The sequence below is a fragment of the Pelecanus crispus genome, chromosome 12, assembly GCF_030463565.1.
Source record: "Pelecanus crispus isolate bPelCri1 chromosome 12, bPelCri1.pri, whole genome shotgun sequence".
Classification (NCBI taxonomy): domain Eukaryota; kingdom Metazoa; phylum Chordata; class Aves; order Pelecaniformes; family Pelecanidae; genus Pelecanus; species Pelecanus crispus.
The window spans coordinates 20524549-20544356 of NC_134654.1; the positions used below are offsets into that span (position 1 = coordinate 20524549).

At 56.9% G+C, this 19808-nt stretch overlaps 1 protein-coding gene, 1 long non-coding RNA gene and 1 other non-coding gene across 3 annotated transcripts; 1 reads left to right on the top strand and 2 right to left on the bottom strand.

Moving 5' to 3' along the window:
- The first annotated feature begins 362 nt into the window (after positions 1-362).
- Positions 363-10062, top strand: ST6GALNAC2 (ST6 N-acetylgalactosaminide alpha-2,6-sialyltransferase 2). The gene is made up of 10 exons (XM_075720032.1): positions 363-487; positions 6131-6223; positions 6336-6393; positions 7048-7222; positions 8023-8188; positions 8304-8442; positions 8616-8719; positions 8880-8963; positions 9574-9673; positions 9895-10062. The coding sequence occupies exons 1-10, from the start codon at positions 363-365 to the stop codon at positions 10060-10062; spliced, it is 1212 nt and encodes a 403-aa protein (XP_075576147.1).
- A 2375-nt stretch (positions 10063-12437) lies between these two features.
- On the bottom strand, positions 12438-15935 carry LOC142594734 (uncharacterized). Its single transcript, XR_012831557.1, has 6 exons — positions 15900-15935; positions 15029-15122; positions 13909-13998; positions 13096-13163; positions 12681-12820; positions 12438-12517 (listed from the first exon to the last, which is right to left on the bottom strand). It is a non-coding gene; the product is annotated as an uncharacterized LOC142594734 (long non-coding RNA).
- LOC142594763 (small nucleolar RNA R38) lies at positions 15195-15269 on the bottom strand. The gene has a single exon (XR_012831570.1). It is a non-coding gene; the product is annotated as a small nucleolar RNA R38 (small nucleolar RNA).
- Positions 15936-19808: the final 3873 nt, after the last annotated feature.

Genomic DNA, 19808 nt, shown 5'->3' on the forward strand with positions numbered 1-19808 from the left:
GAAAAAAAAAAAAAAAGGCGCATTCTCCTGCTGGTCTGAGTAAATGTTTAATCCCCAGCTCAGAGAAAAAGCAGATCAAAAGTGCTTTTTTTCTCAGCAAGCCTGAACCAGTCAGCCTGGTGCCTCCTCCCTCTGGCTCACACCCTCCCTCCCACCACTCCGGAGGAATATCCCAGCCTGCTCCAAGGTGCAGGCACCCAGGGCAGGACGGAGCCAGGCCGGAGCGGTGTCTGCACCCACCGGGCTGGGAAGTTTGCAGGGCTCCTTGCAGGCAGCGGCGGGCCGCCCGTGTGCCTGGAGCAGGCAGCGCTGGCTCCCACGCTCCCGCTTGCCTGCGCTGCTCCAGCGGTTGAAGTGCCTGGATGGGGTCCGTGCACTGGAAACGGCTCTGCCTTTTGCTCCTGGCAGGGTTAATATCCTCCCTGCTCCTCTACGGTCACTACTACGCTACGGTAGAGTCACCCACCAGCCAGAGGATCGTAGACAGGTAAGGGGGGACATGGAGGGGGGTGGGAGGCAGGGATGTGCAAATCCAGCATGAGGTACCATGCACTGGGATGGGGAGGGGGAACTGGGGTGCCAGTGTGGGCCCCGTAGTGCGGCTTATCCCAGCTGTGCCCCCAGTTGTTGGCTGGTTTGAGAAACGTGCTTGCAGCAGGCTCTGCCCCCCCCAAGGTGTCCTGGGCACCGGGTCCTGCCCACCGCCACCAGCCGAGCCCAGGGGTGCCCAGAGCGGGACCCCGGGGCTGTGGGGGGCTGCAGGAGTCCCCGCACGGGTTCAGCCCATCACAGTGCAAAGAAACTATTTCTGGGTCCAGGGATAGCTGAGGCGCTTATCCCCCGGCAGGATCAAACCCCCTTCAGCAGCCCTCCAGACCCTCTGTGAGCCCTGTGTGTCCCCACTGGGTTGATTTAGGATCGGAGCTGGCTGATTGTCCTGGGGGGAGGTTTGGCCCCCATGGAGCTGCACTGATCCCCCCCACTGCAGGGGCAGGGCATGGCTGCCCACAGCCCACTCAGATCCCCGGGGCTGCCCCCCGCTGCTTGCAAACTCCCAGGGGCTGCAGCATTTCCCAAACTCCAGCAATTTGCATCTCCCACTTTGCAGTCACACCCGCCTTCCCTGCATCCACCCAGTGCCTGGTGGGCGAGGGTGCTGGGGTCCCCCAGGGAGCCCTGGGGAGCGCAGCTGAGCGGGCAGGGTGCGAGGGAGCCTGCACAGCACTTGGCCTGCAGGACCAGCCACCCTCCTCTCCTGAGAGCATCAGGTAATGTGCCAGGAGAGTGCTACGGGTGTCCCTCCTCACCTCCACGCTGGGTGCTCTTGGGTGCCGTCAGTGCAACAGAGCCCAGCTGCCTGGGTGCTGCTTGGGAATGGAGGGTGCTGTGGGGACCGGAGCCGGTGCTGCACGGGGTGAGCTGAGTGCAGCCAGATTTGCACTGGGAGTTTCTGGGGATGCAGCTGGCTGGGCTGCCCTGGGGCCCAGGCGCTCTCTGTTCCCCAGCTGGGAGCTGGGGGCTCTCCTTGCCCCCTCCTGTCCTGCCCAGGGCAGAGATGCCCTCTCCTGCTGGGCTTGTGGAGCAGAAGTATCCCCAGCAGCCCAGGCAGAGGTTGGCCGTTTCCACCCTCGGCCGTGCTGGGTGAGCAGCGGTGCTGGCGGCAGCAGCGTTGGCCCGTACCGCACGATGCTCAGGGCAGTTTGCGGCTGCGGAGAGCTGCTCCGCACCCCAAAGAGCTTGATGTCCATGAGAGGGGAAACTGAGGCCCACGAGGGCAGCAGAATGTGCCCAAGGACTGCGTTGGAGCTGGGAATGGCAACCAGCCATGCCCTGGCACAAGGTCCGTGGCTGATCCTGGGAGCAGGGTGCAGAGGAGACCCGAGGGATGGGAGCCGGGAGTGGTTCCCTGCACCACACGATGGGTTGTAGGGAACTCAGCCACTGCCTAACCCTGCCTGGATGTCCCCCAGCCCCGGGTCCCCCCACCACGGAGCCAGCCCGGGCTCCTGCCCGGCGACTGATGGGACCAAGGGTCAGCTCGCCCAGCCCCAGAAAGGAGCCCAGGGCGAAGCTGACCTGTGCTCCAAAGCTCTGCTGGACTTTTCCTCTTGGCTTTAATCCAACCACTGATGCTAGACCCAAACCAGAACAAGTCCTGTTCGCTCCAATTCCCTGTGTTTACAAACATGCTGCCCTGTGACGGCTGCTTGTCCAGCCTGAACCGCGCACCCGGAGGAATCGTCGCCGTCCTGCCGACGGGTGCAGGGCTGAGTCTGGACGTGAAACCGGGATGGCCACTGTTTTGCACAGCTGACGTGCCATCGCAGAGCGCACGCTTCCCACTCTGCCTGCCGTTGGGGCAGAAAGGGAGGGTCAGGGGTGCTCACACATCGGTGCAGGCAGCCACTTTTCGGTGGGGCGGTTGGTGTGAGCAGTGTCTCCATGCAGATTTATGGGGGGACAAAGGGAGTCGGGAGGAAGCTGACCCCCCGATTGATGCTGGCTGATGCCAGCACCAAATCAGCCGAGAGCCAGGTACCCACGGCAATGCCGAGTCCCCCTCCCGTTCAGCACAAAGCTGGTAGCAGTGGTGAGGCCCCTACGGAGATGGGCGAAATGCCCCTGTCCCCGCAGAGCCGGCCACCCTGCGGTCAGCGGGGCTGCAGGGAGCCGCATCCCTGGAGTCCCCAGGGTTCAGCCGGGCACAGCCCCATCCCACTGCTGCCCGGCCACCTCTCTGAAACCCCACCACCGAGCTGCCAACACCGCTTGTGGCTTCATTATTAGGGCAGACAGGATGAGTGTGGAGCTCTGCCCAGCCCCGCCATGCCACTCTGGCTCTGCGGTGGGGGAAGATGTTTCTGGAGCTTGGCCCTTCATGGTGGGATGGAGCAAATGCCTTCTGAGAGCTTGTTTGTGTTGCTGCTTCAGCTCCCTCAAATGGTTCTGAGGAAGTGTTTGCTGAAGATAAGGCTGGAGCGTGTGCTCACAAAACTTGTACACAGTGTTATCGTCTGGAAATGGGGGGGTGGCCATGGACCAGAAACGTCATATTTGTGAATGCCATGGCAGTGAGAGAGCGCACCCAGGCTTGGCTGGCTCCGCTGCCACGGCCGGTGCCTGGGCAGCCATGGGCCACTCCTTCCCTGGAGCCCCATTGTGCATCAGCTGGTCCTGGGGAGAGTTGCTACCTTCTGAGTCAACAAAGCATCACGAGGTGCTTCACCACATCCTGGCAGGTGACGTCAAAGCGTTTGGCTCCCTGACGTGCTGCTGAGCTGCCATCTGGCAGGGGGGCCCAGCCGCCCCACGCCCTCCCCAGCAGGGTTTGGGCAGCGGCCACAGCCAGGATGGCTGCCGCGATGCTGGGGAGATGGCTCCAGCACCCACAGCTGGGATGCGAGTGCAGGGAGGTGTTGACACAGGGATTGGATTTGTCAGGTCAGCACAAGTCCTGGAAGAAGTGGTGAGCAAGTGCCACGCACCATGTCTGGCCACCGGTGGAGGTGGGTCCCAGCTCCCATCAGACGTCAGCAGGAGCCAGCTGACGGCTGCCTGCACCCATCTCCCTCCAGCCAGCCGGAGCCCAGCTGGGCCTGAGCCCCCTGCGCTGCCCTGGGTGCTCCTGCAGCATCCCTGGCAGTTCAGAAAGTAGCATAGCACCCTCCCGCTGCCAGTGCTGGGGTCTTTGCCCTGTCCTGCAGGCACCGGGATGAGCCAGGGAAGGGGAAGGGGAAAGGGAAGGGTCTGTACCAAGAAACAAGAGTGGGAGAGCTTGGAGGGCTGGGGAGGGGCTGAGTGGGCAGAGGTGTGCAGCTGGGGCTGGTGAGCCTGATGGGGAAGGGGTGGGGAGGCAGCGGGGTCAGGAGAGGCTGTTTGTGTGGCTCCTGGGCAGCACGAGCCTGGGCATGGTGTGTGAGGGTAATGCTTTTTGGGGTTTGGTGGTGGGTTGCGCCTCTGCGGCCAGAAAAAGGGCGGGTGGCCAGACCGTGGGCTTTGGGTGCAGGGGGGGGTGTGTTGCTCTGGGGAGGTCGGTGCTTTGCAGGAGCTGGTTCTGGCTCTGGGTTTGGAGCTGGGAGGTTTCTTCTGTCCCTGCTAACATCGATAAGCTCCTGCTCGTGAGGCACGTGGGCCGGGGATCTCCTGCGTCGTGAGATGGAGGAAGCAAGCAGGGCTGGGGCAGCTCGCTGAGGGTGAGCTCCCTGGGGATCCCAAGGCGGTTTGTTGCAGCTAAGGTGACCTAGCGTGCAGAGCTCTCCTTGTAGCTGCTGCGAGACTTGCATGGGCGAGCTCTGCTCTGACCAGTGTGTGCTGCCTGTACCTGGCAGAGATGGGCTGAAAGAGCAGCCTCCAGCGGAACTGCAAGGTCTTGCGTAGCCTTTGGATGGCCTTTCCCAGCCGGTGCCTGGCTGTGCGCAGCTCCTGCCAGGGCAGCTCTGCTCCCGTCCACAAGCCAAGGGAACGGGCAAGTTTGGTCAGGCTGGGTTTATTTAGATGCTCGCGGTGATAACACCAGAAAGGCCCTGCAGAAAGCTGCGGCTCGGGCATCTCCCTGGGACGGATCAGTCCCACCTTGGTGGACCTCCCTGGGGCTTTGCCCTCCCTCCCCTCCGCCAGCTCAGGTGCTCCCGGGATGAGCCTCAGGGATGAGCTGGTGGCTGCAAGGGGAGGGGTGGGCAGCGCCGTGCCCAAGTCCTCTCCCAGCTCTGGGGCCAGCCCGGTGTCAGCACTCCTGTACTGCACGCAGCAGGATGGCTCTTTGCAGGTGTTTGGAGGGCGGGATGTGGCCATGGGGCAAGGCTAAGCTGGGGACCTTGCCCCCGGGCTGGAGTGTGTGTGTTTTGAACGGTGGGGGCTCTGCAGGGCAGCACCTTTTGCTGGGGAGCTGCCTTTTTATGGGACACCAAGGCAAGACGCACTAGCTTGACTTAAAAAGCTGCCCTGCTCCGCTTTGCCCTCGGCACCCCCTGCCCGGAGCTGGCAGTGCTGGGATAGAGCAGGGAGGGAGCTGGGACTGGAGCCTGCGTGGCCCTGACTCCCCACCCACGCCTCAGGAGATGCTCCAGCCCCCGGTGCCAGCACCCAGGCAAGGCACTGGGCTGTCCCCCCGTGTCATGCCCTACCCCCAGGGTGGCACGGAGCAGGGTTTGGATGGCAAATGGGTCTGGATCCGCTCCTGGGCTGTTGGTGCTGTTGGTGTTGACAGGGACCGTGGCGGGGATGGAAACCCAATGCCTGCTGCGCCAGGCAGCGTCGCGCCGGTGGGGGCCAGGGGGGAGGCAGAGTCCCGCTCCCCACCTGCCTCTACCTGTCCCCGGGCTCCCAAGCAGAGATCCCGTAACAAGGGGGCCCTTGTCTCCTCCACAATACCCCCCTTCTGGCCTGAGCACCTGCCGGCTGGGCTGGAGGCGGCGCTGGGGGGCTCTGAAGGGCGCTTCTGTGCGGGGATGAATGGGAGCCTGTTCCCCTCCGGTGGGCTCCCACCTCCTGCTCGCCAGGCTGCGACCCTGCCTGCCCCTGGCCCCCAGCCTCACACCCCCCCGCCCTGGGAGGCTGGGTCTGCTCTGCTTGGCCCCACGGAGCTCAGAGATACTCGGGGCGGGAAGCCCTCTGCATCCATCCCCCAGTGCTAAATCAGGGCATGCCCCAGCTGACCCCCTGGCAGAGGGGGGTCCCATACACCCCAAGAGCCTCCAGATCCCAGTTGCCGATTGCTTCTCCAGTGTAGCAACTAAACGTGTCCTGCTGGCCTGCCCAGCTTGTCCCAGCCCCGTCCCGCTCAGGCTCGGGAAGGGTGGGATGGTGGAAAGAGCCAAGGAGGTCTTGGCAGGGTCCCCCCAAGGCTGCAGGCTGGGCTGGGTGCAGTTTTTGGTATGTGGGGGTCCTGGAAGTGGGACCCACTGGGAGATGGCAGCTGCTTTCTGCATAAACGCAGTGTTTTACAAATCTGTGGTTCTCTGCTTGCAGAAACACGCGCAGACGGGGGGGTGGGTGGGCACAGGCAGCAGTGGAGGGGAGCCGAGTGGAGGTGATGTGGTCCTGCCCCACGGCTTTCGCAGGTCGGGGGGTGTCGGGTGCGGCAGCTCAGTGCCACCTCCCTGGCTGAGCCCCCGCTGGCTTCTTCTCCCAGCCTGCTGCAGCCAGAGCCGCTGGTCCTGGCTCTGCCGGGGACGTCACGCCAGGTCGGCAGCCGCAGATGGGCCCTTGAAGGTGGCTTAGGGAGGTAAGGGGGGAAGGTGTGCACAGTGGTCCTGGCACAAGCCGGGAGCCCCTGCCCGCTGTGGGGTTCCCCAGTGCCCAAGTGATGGATTTTTAACTCTGCTATATGTTTCCAGTGGGAAGTCCTTCAAGCCTTCTGCCGAGCTGGAGGAGCCCAAGCCCAGCAGAAAGCAGGTAATCATTAGCACAGCACGGTTAGTGTCCCCGGTGCCCCTCCTTGATGGGTTTTGTTGGTTGAAGGTCTGTGTGGGGAAGCTGAGGAGGAGCAGCATTGTCTGGAAAGGGTTTTGTGTGTGTGTGGAGGAGCAACCTCCTCTGTTCATGTGTGTGGGTCTCCCCAGGCCTCCCTGCTGTGGTTGCAGCACCTCCCCCAGCAATTCCCCAATGTGGAGGTTGGAGCAGCATCACCTGCTCCCTCCAGCCTCGTGACACCTGGACCACCAGCCTGGGCTGCAGACTCATGAGGATGGACCCAGGCCCTGGGAGGGACCAGTCCTGGGCACTGGGGCTGTTCTGATACAGCAAAGGCCTTTAGCAGGGTGCCCACTCTAGAAGGTGCTGAATCTTTCATGGGGTTCATGCTTTCAGGTGACTCTCTAGTCCCTGGTCCTCCCAGCCCTAGTGAGCTGGGTACCAAAGGGTGTTTTATAGCAGAAAACTGAGGCATGAGGCAGTGCCCTGCCTGGGTGACCCAGCAGAACATGCGATGGACAAGAATCATTTCTGTCCCTGGGTTTGTCCTTTCCTCGGTGCCTGCTGAAGGGTGGGGATGTTGGAGGGAATGTAGACCCAGGCTGGAGACTGAACCAAGGTCCTCCGCCCTCCCAGCCGAGCACGTGCCTCCGTTCAGTGATGGCCAGAGCAAAGGCAGACCCCAAGTTTGGAGAGATCTTCCGCTTTGACGCCCCTGTGCTGATGTGGGACCAGCACTTCACCCCGGAGACCTGGGACAGGCTGAAGACACGACATGTACCCTATGGCTGGCAAGGCTTGTCCCACACAGGTACGGACCCAAACAGGATGGGGTGGCAGCAGATGGAGCAAGGGGGGTGATGGGAGGGTGCAGGGCAGTTTGAGGGGCCCGGGGAGCCCAGCAGAAGGGACTGAAGACATGGGGCAGGCAGAGAAGCCCTGCAGAGGAGCCAGAGACCTTGATCTCTTCCCACTCCGTCTCCTGGGGCGTGGGGTGGAGGGGATGGCTTTGCAAATGCTGCTTGCTGCATCTTGTGACATTTTCCCTGAATAAAAGCTCCAGTGTGTGCATGATTATTAACTGGGGCCAGAGGAGCTTGGACAACCCGCTCCATTGTTGTGGATGGAGATTTTTTCCCTTCCTACCCCAAACCCACTCTCTGTTCTCCCTGGCAGCCGCCGGCTTCAATCCCTAGGCTGGGAAGTGCTGGGGATTGTAGGGGGGAGTGAAGCAGTGGCAGTTGCAAGGAGACATTGTCAGGAGGGGACGTGACCAGCACAGGCAGCAGTGTCCGCAGGGCTGGGGTTGCAGGTGTCTGCATGCGTCCCTGTGCCTTGCGCAGCCCACGGCCTCAGGCAGCTGCTGTTTGGAGCGCGCTTAAGTACATCGCGGGCTGCGAGGGGGCCGATGCCAAACCTGGGAGACGAGGGTCTGGCTGGTGTCCCCCCATCCCACGTGTAGACCCTTCTCCTGCATGAGCTTTCTTGTGTGCTGCTCCTGGATGTGATGTTGCACAAGCCCGTCTGTGCGTGCTGTTGCACACTTAAGTGCTCACATGGGCTGACGCACACCTTCTCCCCACTGACTGGCCACATCCTGCTCCGTTCCAGTGGTGGGCAGCACCCTCCGGCTCCTCAACACCTCTGCCAACAGGCGCCTCTTCGACAGGGATGCCTTTCCCAGGGGCTGCGTCCGCTGTGCCGTGGTGGGCAATGGCGGCATCCTCAATGGCTCGCGGCAGGGCAAGGCGATCGACGCTCATGACCTGGTCTTCAGGTGGGGATGGGTCCCGGGCAGGATGGGGCCGTGGGTGCTGGGTCCTGGGCAGGATGGGGCCGTGGGTGCTGGGGAGTGGCTGGCCCTTGACACGTGTCCTGCCCTTCTCCTGCAGGCTGAATGGTGCTGTGATCAAAGGCTTTGAGGAGGACGTCGGGACCAAGATCTCCTTCTACGGCTTCACGGTGAACACCATGAAGAACTCCCTCATTGCCTACAAGGAGTATGGCTTCACCCAGATACCCCAGGCCAAGGTGAGAACCCGAGGACCTGTTGGGGAGGTGACCCCAAATTGTCCCCTGGCTGGGCTTGCCGCCCCCCAAACCTTCTCTCCATCTCAGGAGCCCTCAGCCCTCACCCCACTGGCATGGGCAGTGCCCCAACCCCCCCCCCCCCCCCAAGCGCCACGTCTGTGTCCCCGCTGCAGGACCTGAGGTACATCTTCATCCCCTCGGACATCCGCGACTATGTGATGCTGAAGTCGGCCATCCAGGGCAGCCCGGTCCCCGAGGGCTCGGACAAGGGGGACAAGTGAGTAGCCCCCCAAGATCCTCCCAGCACCTTTGGTGACACACCGGAGGGAACATGACTTGCCTGCCCTCACCCCACATCTGTCCCTGGTGGTATAAAACCCAAGTAGCCCCAAGACTCCCGTGACATGAAGTTTGCCCTTCTCCTTGCCCCGCTGCAGGCCACAGAAGTATTTTGGACCGGAGGTATCTGCAGAGAAGTTCAAGCTGCTGCATCCTGATTTCTTGCAGTACCTGACAGCGAGGTGAGGATGACGAGGACCTGCTGGTCCTCTGCTCCAGGCTGGGCTCACACCGCCTGTCTCCCACCACTGCTCTCTCCAGTACAGACTGGTGGCTGCCCAGCAGCAAAGCACAGTCCCAGTCCTTCCCAGGCACTGGAACTACCTCTGTCCGGCTCTGCAGATAAAGCAGAGAGATTTGTCCCCCGCCATTCCCATTCGCTGCAGCACAGCTCACGTCCCCTCCTGGCAGGGAGACTCCCACAGCCTCTCCATGCTCACCTCACCTCCTATTTCCCAAAGTAAATTAAATTTTGACCTAGTCTAACAGGAGCAGAGGTAGGGCCCAAAGAGATTGTCTTTTCCTACCTTTCATGAAAGCAGGCGCCTGGGTTGGGGTGATTTCAAACAGCAGGGAGGTGCCTTTCAGCAACCTGCAGAAAATGAGCTGAACCTTAGTAGCAGCCATCAGAGAATCCACATGAGCACTGCATTTCACTTGGTGCTCCTGCCTTACTGGGCAACAGCATCAGCAAGTGCATGCTGGAGGCTGGACAGGCGCTGGGTGCTGGGGGCCACGGTGCCGTGCCGGTGGTAACCCCCCCCCGCCCCGACCTGCCATGTCTGCCGGCAGGTTCCTGCGGTCGGAGCTCCTGAACATGCAGTACGGCTCGCTCTACATGCCCAGCACCGGTGCCCTCATGCTTCTCACCGCGCTCCACACCTGCGACCAGGTAAGAGGCCATGGGGCCACCTTCCCCCTGGGGACCCACCTTTGGCTGCTGGGGGCTTGTGACTATCTGCCCTAAGGGTCCTGGTGGGGACCAGTGTGTTCTGGTGGCTGTCCTGCATGTGCCCTGTCCCCAGATGTGGGGGGGGGTGGTGGTGCATGGAGCACCCTAGGCTGAGCTCTAACCCCACCCTTCATCCGTCTGTCCCACCTCCCTCCGCACAGGTCAGTGCCTACGGGTTCATCACTGCCAACTATGAGCAGTTCTCAGACCACTACTACGAGCTGGAGAAGAAACCACTGGTGTTTTATGCCAACCACGACATGATGCTGGAGGCAGCGCTGTGGAGGAGCCTGTACCGAGCAGGGATCATGACCCTCTACGAGCGGTGAGGCCAGGCAATGGCCCACGGGGGCAAGTCCAAGGACTCCTGTGGCTCTTCTCCTCTTTCTGGAAGGTCACCTTCTCCTTCCCGAGGGCTCTCTCCAGCTGGCTGGCCAGCCCAAGGAGCAGACCCTCCACACCGCACGTGGTGGTGGTGGTAAGGGGCAGGCTGAAGCTGGTATAGGGAAATGCTGCATTTCCTTGAGGATCTCCAGCAACTTGTTTCATGGTTCAACACGACTGAATGTGGCCTTTGGGGCACCAAGAAGCACCACAGCATGTGGTTGCAAGCTCCCAGCCCCACAAACATGGCTGGGAAGCACAGAATGGGCAAGGTCGTGCTGGAAGAGGATGCTGGAAACATGTATGTGTGGCAGCCTCTGGCTGGAAGACGCCCTTCACCTTGCTATCCCACTCTAGCTCAAATGCTTGTCACGGTGCTGGGATCACAACAGGCATGATGAATCCTTGGACTGGAGGGACTGGAGACTAGATCATCCAGCTGACAGGAAGGTGGTGTGTTTGGAGAACACCTCCTCCTGGACTGCAGAAAGCCTGAACTCCAGACAGCTCTGGATTGACAAGTGCCACTTTCCGGAAGGATCTGTTTGCCTCCACGATCAGCAGGAAAGCCAATGGCTTGCCTGCCCTCTCCTGTGACAGACGCACAGCGTGCCATCACTTTCCCCTTCTCTAGGTCATGGTGTTTTCGAAGAATGGTCTGAAAAGCCCTCAGCTAAGAGTAGGGTTACTGCAGCTCAGCTGAGACACCCAAAACATGGCTGGCCTTTGAGCACCCTGGAGATGGGAGCTGGCCTATAGCCCACGTGAGTGGTAGTGGGTTTGCTGGGGTTTTCTTGCATGAGGACCACATGGTGCCCTCTAAGTGCTTTGAGAAGGCAGCCCCATGCCAGGTGGGTTAGGGAACCTGCTAGCTCACTGGGTGGGTCTAAGTGATCATCACTCTTAAATTTCTTTCCTCCCAAGAAAAGCCTGAGGGAGGTAAAGGTCTTGAAACCTTCAGTCATCCTGTGTAAAACCTGCTGGGGAGGCTGCTCCAGCTGGTGGTGGCCGGAGGGTTGATACGGAGCCGTGTAATCTGAGACACTTTCCCACTTTGTGTAATTACATAAATGTTGAATGATTGTTTTCTTTTATGCGTTTTTTTTTTGTTGTTTTGGCAAATGGGGTGGGGAGTGAAACCCCCTACCTCCTGCAGCAGAGGAGCTGTAGCATGTAGCAGAGCGAGCCTTTGGCTGGGGAACAGCCCCAGAAGCGGGGATGGGAGCAGGGTTAAACCACGGATATCTGGGCTGGCAGAGAGGCCTGGTGCCCGGACCTGTGCAGGACCTCTGGGAGCTGCTCTCAGCACAGTCCTTTCCTACTCAGGATGCTATTTGCTGTATGCCAGCTGGGGAGGAACCATTTACTGCAGAGATGGCAAGAGATATCCTGGCCATGAGCCAGGGAACCTCAAAACCCCCTCAAGCTCACAGCAGGCTGCTTTCAGCCAGTTCTAATGAGTATTACAGAAGATTAGTCTAGAAGCCTGTTTCTGATGTAATCTCCAGCTTGGAGTCCATCTTGTGTTCTCGGGTCTCAAATTAACTTTTGTTTGCATCAGAGCCACCTTACAATGGTACCAAGGCAGCCTGTTAGGCCTGGTTTTTACTCAAAAGCACTCAGCAAAATCTCTCTCATGACAAGAATGAGCCTGATCCTCACATCACCTGACCAAGACAGCACCAAAACCTCCTGAAACCAGCTCTGGCCAAGCCTCAGCACAGTCCATGCAGGTGACTTTGCACATGGCAATCAGCAGCACCTTGATGCACAGGGCAAAAAGAACAGGTTTTTAGAATGAGTGCTGTCACAGTGCAGCATCCGGCCAGGAACGCCGTGCAGCCCATGGGCAGAGCTGTTTGTGCACATCAGGAACTACCACACACACCCCATTTCCCATTTCAAAAAGGGAGGTTTTCTAGCCAATGGTGTAGCCTAGCTCTGGAGTTAAATGCACCCCATTTTAAGGGCTTACCAGACAAGGAACCTGATGGCTGTACTACTGCCTCTCACGTCTCCCTTATCTTTGAGCTTCCAAGCAGATCACGAGAACCACTTCTGTCACCAGTCCTAGCTTAGCCCTAAGTAGTTTTGTCACATTAATTGCTTTTCTTCAACTTTCAGTGTCTGCAGACACTGAAGTCTTAAGGAATCAGGGAGGAGCAGGTTTTGCTATGAAGGGTAAACTCACAACTGCTTGAACTTCAGAACGCATTTTAAACCAAAATCCTTTCTACCTGCTCAACACAATTTCTGTTCAAGTAGATAACCTTTACAAAAAAATCAAAAAAGGCAAAAAAAGAACAACTTCAACTCCCAAGATTTTCCATAACTTATTTTATTCTGGAACAGAAGACAGCAGGGAACCACTTTTTCCTCCAGCTAGCTGTAGATAAAGTCCTAGTGGAAAAAAGACAGTGTTAGAGCAAAGCAACTGTCAGCTGAGAAGTTCCTGATTTGCACTATTTAATCAAGAGTACAGGTCTCAGGAGACAAGAAACTTGCTCCCCCCAAGCCAACGGCGCTAGTACCCAAACCCTCTTTGGCTTTACTAGGAGCTTACCCACGATGCAGTTGCAGCAACCGCTGAGCAGTGAGGAGGAGCCTGCAGTTACGCACAGGTGGCCATTTTACACTGTTTTGAATGATATATCAGTGGCCATTGGCAAGACCCACTCAAGAACAATCTTCCTTCTGTTGCTTCTAGAGTTGGGAGACACCACAAAGCAATGCTGTAACTCAAAAAGTTTGTTCTGAACAATTCCTGTCCCTCTCTATTCTCAAAGCACCGAGTAGCTTTTGCTTCTCCTATTTATCATCAGGCTGCCTCTTTACTTTTTTCCTCGTACTCCTTGGAAGCCAACAGCCCCATGTGCTCTTCCCAGTGACTGGTCCTACTTGGAACACAGCTGTATTGACAGAGCAACCAGTCCTACTGCTGGTTGGTAGTACCATTCCCTCCCCTTTTGCATACAAACCTTGATTTCTTAAGGAAGTCTACTGTCAAGTTTGCTGGTTCAGCTTGTCAGTGAATGTTATTCGTCTTCTGCAAACAAATACAAATCCTGTTCAGTAAACCGTGATATTATTTAGCAGAATGCACCTGTCAGCTACCTGGAGACAAAGTGCTGCTACAGCATGTATATTCAGTGACTGTACATCACACGAGATAAAAATGCCTTTCTTATCTGCCGCTCAACCTGCTGCTGTGCCTCACTGGATAAGCAACTTAAAAGGTCTTCACAGACCCAAAGGGTGCTATGACCACAGCAGGCAGTGCTTGTAGTCTCTGTACGGAGCCTTGCCGTATCTGGGCTCCGGCGCTGGCTGCTGAACAGCCTGTGTGTATGGGACAGCGCTTGTGCTGCAGCTGCACATCGCAAGGGCAGGAGGAAAGGGGACAGACACTGCTTTTGCCTTACTGGTGCCACTCGTGTCATCTGAGTCTTTGCAAGGGGTAGCAGACCTGCTACGGGGAAATACAGAAGCCTCAGTGGACAGTTGTTTCTCCCTCACAGCTGAGTTGTCAGACAGGGATAACAGCACATCACAGGCTCAGTTCCTCTCCTGCCCTAGGCTATATAAACTCAAATTCTAGGAAATTGCATTCAGCAAAGACACACAGATGCTGACATGCTGATGACCGGCGTTCTTCCTGATGACTAGCATTTTTCCTGGTAAGCGTTCAAAGACTAGGTATTCTGCTCAGCAGATGAGTCATGCTGCCTACAGATCTGACATAATTAATAAATTGAAAACAAGCAGCATGCAATACTGAAGCATTCTCTTACCAGCTGGAAGCCCAACTTAGCAGCTGCCCTCTTGCCAAAGCCATCTTTGGGAGATGGTACAACTCCAGGATACTGCAGGACAATTTCCTCCTAAATACAAGTTGCATTGAATACCGTTAGAACCATACTTCAAATAGCCCAGTCCGTCCGCTCATTTCTTCTCCACCCTGTCTGACAAAAACCAGCACTGGGTCACAGAGCAAGAATTAAAGAGAGGAAGTTTTCCATTCAGAGAGAAGCCAATTTTTGTCTCACAAATTTCACACAGAAAAAAAAAAAGGAATATGTTTGCCAGTGAGTAGTCTCACTCAGAGACAAGAAACTTTGGGAGGTGGATGCTATTTAAATCCTTGCTTAGAAAAAAAGCCCACCAGCTCTGAGACTTCGGTGGTTTAGACCCTTTGTAGCTGTTTCAAGCAGACATCCTCCTCACCATCATGCAGAAACATCTTAGTGCAACTCCCTCCTTCCACACAAGAATAATCCACTCATCTGGGATGTAAATTGTCTATGGATTTCTCTTGAGAAATGCATTTAAGCAGACGTAACACAGACACGTCCATTCTAGGAAAGGATGCTTCAGGGTGCGTCCTTTCTAGGATGACCCTCTGGTGTACGTGAACTGCACCTCCCCACCCCCAGCAACCTGATGCAAGTTTGAAACTGTTCCAGTGCACCTCCAGGGAGGCACACAGACCAATTATTCTTTCACTAGGTCTATTTCTGTGACAAACAGTTATGAGATGAGCTGTGTCAAGTGTCTCCGTAATGGGCTGTCATCCCATCCCTCCTACTTCTAATCTTGCTCATCTTTGACCATGCTGACAAGCAGGTGTTCTATGGGGCACCACCAGCAGTAAAATTCCCATTCATTTTGTGCTGCCTTTCAGCTTGTGCTCCATGGCAGCAAAGGGCAGCACACTCAGGTGGCACCTGCAACAAAGCTACAGCCTTAATTGGCTTAATTACATTAATCAAGCCACTGGGCTTTTATATCTCTTCCCAGTAGCCCCAGGGACACAGAAGGATATCATCTGACACAGCAGAATGAATCTTACTTCCACAGCCCAGCAACGGGAGAAAACTAGACTATGACAAGACAGATGCTGGTGTTTCTCACCATTGTGCAGCTGGTGCAGGCTTACTGTCAGTCCAGTGAAAGAATCAGCTTCCCAGGCAGGTGTTTTTACCCTTGCTCGAGGCCATGCCATGCTCTGAAAAAGAGGAAGGGGACAGACAGTTAATTCATGTTAACAGACCATTCTTCTACCTTTGTGTCTTGAATGCTGAGCCTCAGAGTCATGCTTCCACAGAGGAAAGATTAGTTTCAGACAGGGATAACTTTATCATCACTAGCTCAGCTTCCGGAGCAGCCAAACCATGCAGGGCCATCCCAAAAACTCAAGCCTGCTCCTGACTTTGTGGTTTGCGCGCTCCTCGCGGGCAGCAACGACACCCGGTGGGTTCGGCTCCTTCCACCGACCTCCTCCTGCGTGGGTACTCGGGTCAAGCGCGACGGGCAGCGCTGGCTCGGCCCGCTAAACCTCACTGCTTGCAGGGTGCTCGAAGACAAGCCCCGACACCGTGCTGATGGCAACGCTCAGGCTGAGCTGTGCCGGCTGCTGTATTAAATGCTCTCCCACAGGCGCTGCTGCGGAGTACAAGCGCAGTCACAATCTCCGAGCCGAGCATCGCCCGGGCCAGGCCGTGCTGCCGGGCGCATCCCCCGCACGGAGCGGGCCGGAGCCCCGTCCAGGCGGCGAGCGGGAGCCGCGGGGCCCAGCGCAGCCCGGCCTCGCCCCCCTCCACTCACCATGGCGGGCGGGGGAGGCACCATTACGTCCCCACAGGCAGGCATCGAGACCTCCCCGCGCCCCCACAGACGGCCGCGGCGGCGCGCAAGAGTGCCCCGCTCCCCCTCCCGCTGCTCCCGCGCCCCTCGGGGCCGCCGTGCCCGCGGATGGCTGGCGATGGCGGCGCGCCCCACTCACCCCCGCCGCCCAGCCGCCATGGCGGCCCGGAGCCAGCGCCGACAGGGAGGGGCGGGGCTGCGCGCCCGCCGGGCCTCGCGAGAGGCGCGGGGGCTGATGGGAAGCGCGGTCCCGTCCCTCAGCGGCGGCGGCCGCGGCCTCCATCGCCGGCCCCGTCGCGCCGGGGGCCCCGGCCGAGGCTCCGCGCCCGCGGGGCTGCTCCCCGGGGCCTGGCGGGGTGGGCCTGGGGCCTGGCAGCGGGTGTCCGGGGGACAGGGCTCCTCTGACAGGGGCTGCGAGCGGGGCCGGCTCCTCCACTCCATCCTGTGCCTGCTGGGTGCAGATGCCAGATGAGAGAAAGGCGGAGAAATAAGCGCGTGTAATTCAGCGCTGGGGTGAGACTCGGCTCTTCCAGAGGCCGCTCCTGCGGCTGCCGCCTCGGCTGAGGGCTCGGCAGCCGGTGCGGGGAAGCCGTGGAGGTGGATGGGGTCAGCCGCGGCGGCGGGAGCCCGGAGCTGGGCCTGGGCTCCGGGCGTGGCGTTTTCGCAGTGTCATGCTGGTCCTTAATTGCGTTTATTCATTCTTCATGTGCCCTGTTTATTAGGGAGACACGCATGATTGTACTTAGCGTGCTAAATGCCTCAAAAGGCTGAACAAGCGTTAGCTCATGTAAGAAGGGGCACACTTCAAAAAGACTAATTAGCTGGAGATTGGGGATTAGTCAGAGATTAGTTAGTGAATGTATGTGATGCTTCCAGTATGTACTATTGTCCTGGTTTCGGCTGGGATAGAGTTAATTTTCTTCCTAGCAGCAGGCATAGTGCTGTGTTTTGGATTTAGTAGGAGAAGAATGCTGATAACACGCTGATGTTTTTAGTTGTTGCTGAGTACTGCTTATGCTAGTCAAGGACTTTTCAGCTTCCCATGCTCTGCCAGGCGCACAAGAAACTGGGAGGGGGCACAGCCAGGACAGTTGATCCAAACTGCCCAAAGGGCTATTCCATACCATGTGACATCATGCTCAGTATAGAAACTGGGGGGGGGGTGGCCAGGGAGCAGCGATTGCTGCTCGGGAACTGTCTGGGTATCGGTCGGCAGGTGGTGAGCAATTGCATTGTGCATCACTTGCTTTGTATATCATTATTATTATTATCATTATTATACTGTTACTATTAGCATTACTATTTTACTTTATTTCAATTATTAAACTGTTCTTATCTCAACCCAGGAGTGTTTCTCACTCTTACTCCTCCAATTCTCTCCCCCATCCCATCGGGGTAGGGGGAGTGAGCGAGCAGCTGCGTGGTGCTTAGTTGCTGGCTGGGGCTAAACCACGACAACTATGATTGTCCTTTGCTGTTAAAAACTGCCATGAAAGCTATAGGATCCTGTTTAGCTTATGAACAATAAGAAAGTGTAAACAGAATCAGGGGGAGGAAAAATAAGAATAGCTAATATCCACTTGCTTGCCGCAAAGGTTTATCCACCCTTGTGGTGAAAAGCTCCTGTGACTGGAAATGGAAAGCAGACAAACCTGAGTCTGAAAGTGGAGAAGTCTGCGTACAGATGAAAGCCCTGTATTTAACCAGTGTCACCCCTGAAATGTCTGAGAAGTGGGGGATTCACAGTCCCTTGGGGCGTTGGAATCGAAGACGTGCTTGTGGGAAGTTGCCTGGTTCCCCACAGCGATAGCAAGAGTTAAGTGTCCTACGTTGGCGCTGTACGGCCCGGCCAGCTCGTCTGTCGTCTGACCTGGCTGCCTGGACTGCCGAGTCTGTAAAAACACCACCTCGGGTTATCCTAAAGAGTGGAGTCCCCTGAGCTGGAGTGGAGCGCTGCCAAGGAGCTTGCTGTCTCTCTGCTCCTGGCTTCCCTCTGACAGCAGGGAGATGGCTCCGTGCTGCTGCCCGCACCCGCTGGCCCTGTGCTCCGGGAGGCCCCTCTCCGGGCAAGGCAGTCAAGTTCCCAGGGAAAGGCAGCGTGACTGCATGTTTATTTTTAGTGCCTGGATCCTCCTGGCCTTGTTCCTATTTTAGAACCTGATAGGGTTTTTTTTCCAGAGCATAGATTTAACCCGACTCGTGAGTCCTTTGCCCTCCAGAGTGGCCCATGTTGTTTCTTCAAAGTCTCTTAAAGAGTCAACTCTTGCCACAAGAGTGGCAAGAGCCACTTTTTTTTTCTTAACAGTGGTGCAAGAAGGCTGTAAAGAGATGCCAATGTGCTGTTAAAAATAAGCCGCTTCCAACGTAAGCGGCTGACTGTGAGGTCTTCCCCAGTGCTCTGTGCCTTCCGCTAGCTGCAGAAAGCCTAGCAGGCTGCCCTGGCAGGTTGGGCAGGGGCGTGCAGCGAGTCCACTGCTCTGGCGTGAGGACGTGAGAGAGCTTCAGCGCCTTCCTGCCCCGCAGGAGCCTGTTGCACGGGTGTTTGGCCTGATGGGAAGGCGGATGATGATACAGAATGGCAATAATTAACGCAGCCTTCATTGTAGCGGCCTTTGCTCTGTGAAGATGTGGCTGGCAATCTGCCTGATTACTTTTAGCTTTCCAAGTAAGCAAATATGTAAAACCCTGCAACTAGAGTTAACCCTTTAAGTCCCCAGGGGACATAAGGTTTTCAAAGTAAAACAAAACAACTAAAATCCCCCCTTGTGCAGAGTTCACATCCTGGAAGGAGAGAAGATGTAGACTCAGATGTGCTGAGGGCTTCACCACCATCTTGATTTTTGGGTGGAAGCTGCTCAGACCATAGAGTAACTGTCTACTTGTACCTATAAATGGATGAGCTCTGCAAGGTACTAAGTAATGAACCGACTCAACAATTAAAAGCTCAGGAGAATGGCATGAGGTAAGCACGCAGTAGATTGGCCATAATTATTCATGGTTGCAGTGCACAGATAATGTTTCAAAGCCTATTTTAGAGGCAGAACAAAGACTTTGGATGAGGGGAAATGGTCATCGCCTCACCCATGCCCATGCTCTCTTGAATCTCTGCAACTTCGAATCAAGTTTTCTCAGCTCTTCCCTTTAGAGGGCGTCGATGTCACACACATCTCCAACATGCAAACTTCGCCCGGGAGCTGCAGTGCAAGGCAAAGCCTCCCAGAGGTCAGCAGAACATGGTGGCTCTTCTGAAGAATCTGCGAACCTTCCTAGGGATGCGGAGGGAGTTACAACCTGGTTTGAACAGGTCTGGTTGAAAATATTCTCCTTCCTCAGACAGTTGCAATGCTGCTCCCAAAGGCAATTTGTACATAATTTTGGTAGATTTCCTGTGGCCAATCTCCATCAGTTACAGTATTTTCTTGCTCCGGTCTTTGAAAGGACTTCTGTTTGTGTTGGGCAAGGAAGGAAAGCTATTAAAAGGGCATGGAGATCTGCTACATGTGAATGTTTTGGGGCTGCTCTCAACTTCCCAACAGAGGATCTGGAGGGGATTACTTCCTCCAGCAAATCATGTGCTACATTAAGCCCCTACCTTTCTGCTTTCTCAAGGTGCTTCAGTATCTGTCCTGCAAAGCCTCAGCATTACCCTCTGCAAAGAAGTCTGAGCTCTGCTGTAGGGTATTTGGTTATCCCTAGAGCAGATAACATGAGAATGGGCAGAATATGTGATAGAGAAGGGAAAGGCAGAAAGACAAACAGAAATCAATGACAGAACCCCTCCAACTTCAGCTGGGCTTTGATCCCACGCTTAAATTGAAGGACAAGGTCTCCCAATTCCCCACCCATTTCCCCTCTTGGCTGCCTGTAAGTCCCTCCAGGGAGAAACTCCCCATGCTTGCTGACGGCAATTTGATCTCCCCTGGATTTCCCCCTCTGCCTGTCCCAGTCCCACCCCTCCAGACAAAGCCTGGAGAAACAAAGCATCCGTTCATTCAGAGACACCCTGCTGTGGTTATCATCTTCGACATATGGCCGGGGGAAGCAACCA

What these genes read in the sequence shown, in the direction of transcription:
- ST6GALNAC2 (XM_075720032.1), top strand. Translation starts at nt 363, where the DNA reads ATGGGGTCCGTGCACTGGAAACGGCTCTGCCTTTTGCTCCTGGCAGGG. An exon ending in CCCAGATACCCCAGGCCAAG is followed by an intron (nt 8,443 to 8,615) that starts GTGAGAACCCGA and finishes TCCCCGCTGCAG; the next exon opens with GACCTGAGGTACATCTTCAT. An exon ending in GGCTCGGACAAGGGGGACAA is followed by an intron (nt 8,720 to 8,879) that starts GTGAGTAGCCCC and finishes GCCCCGCTGCAG; the next exon opens with GCCACAGAAGTATTTTGGAC.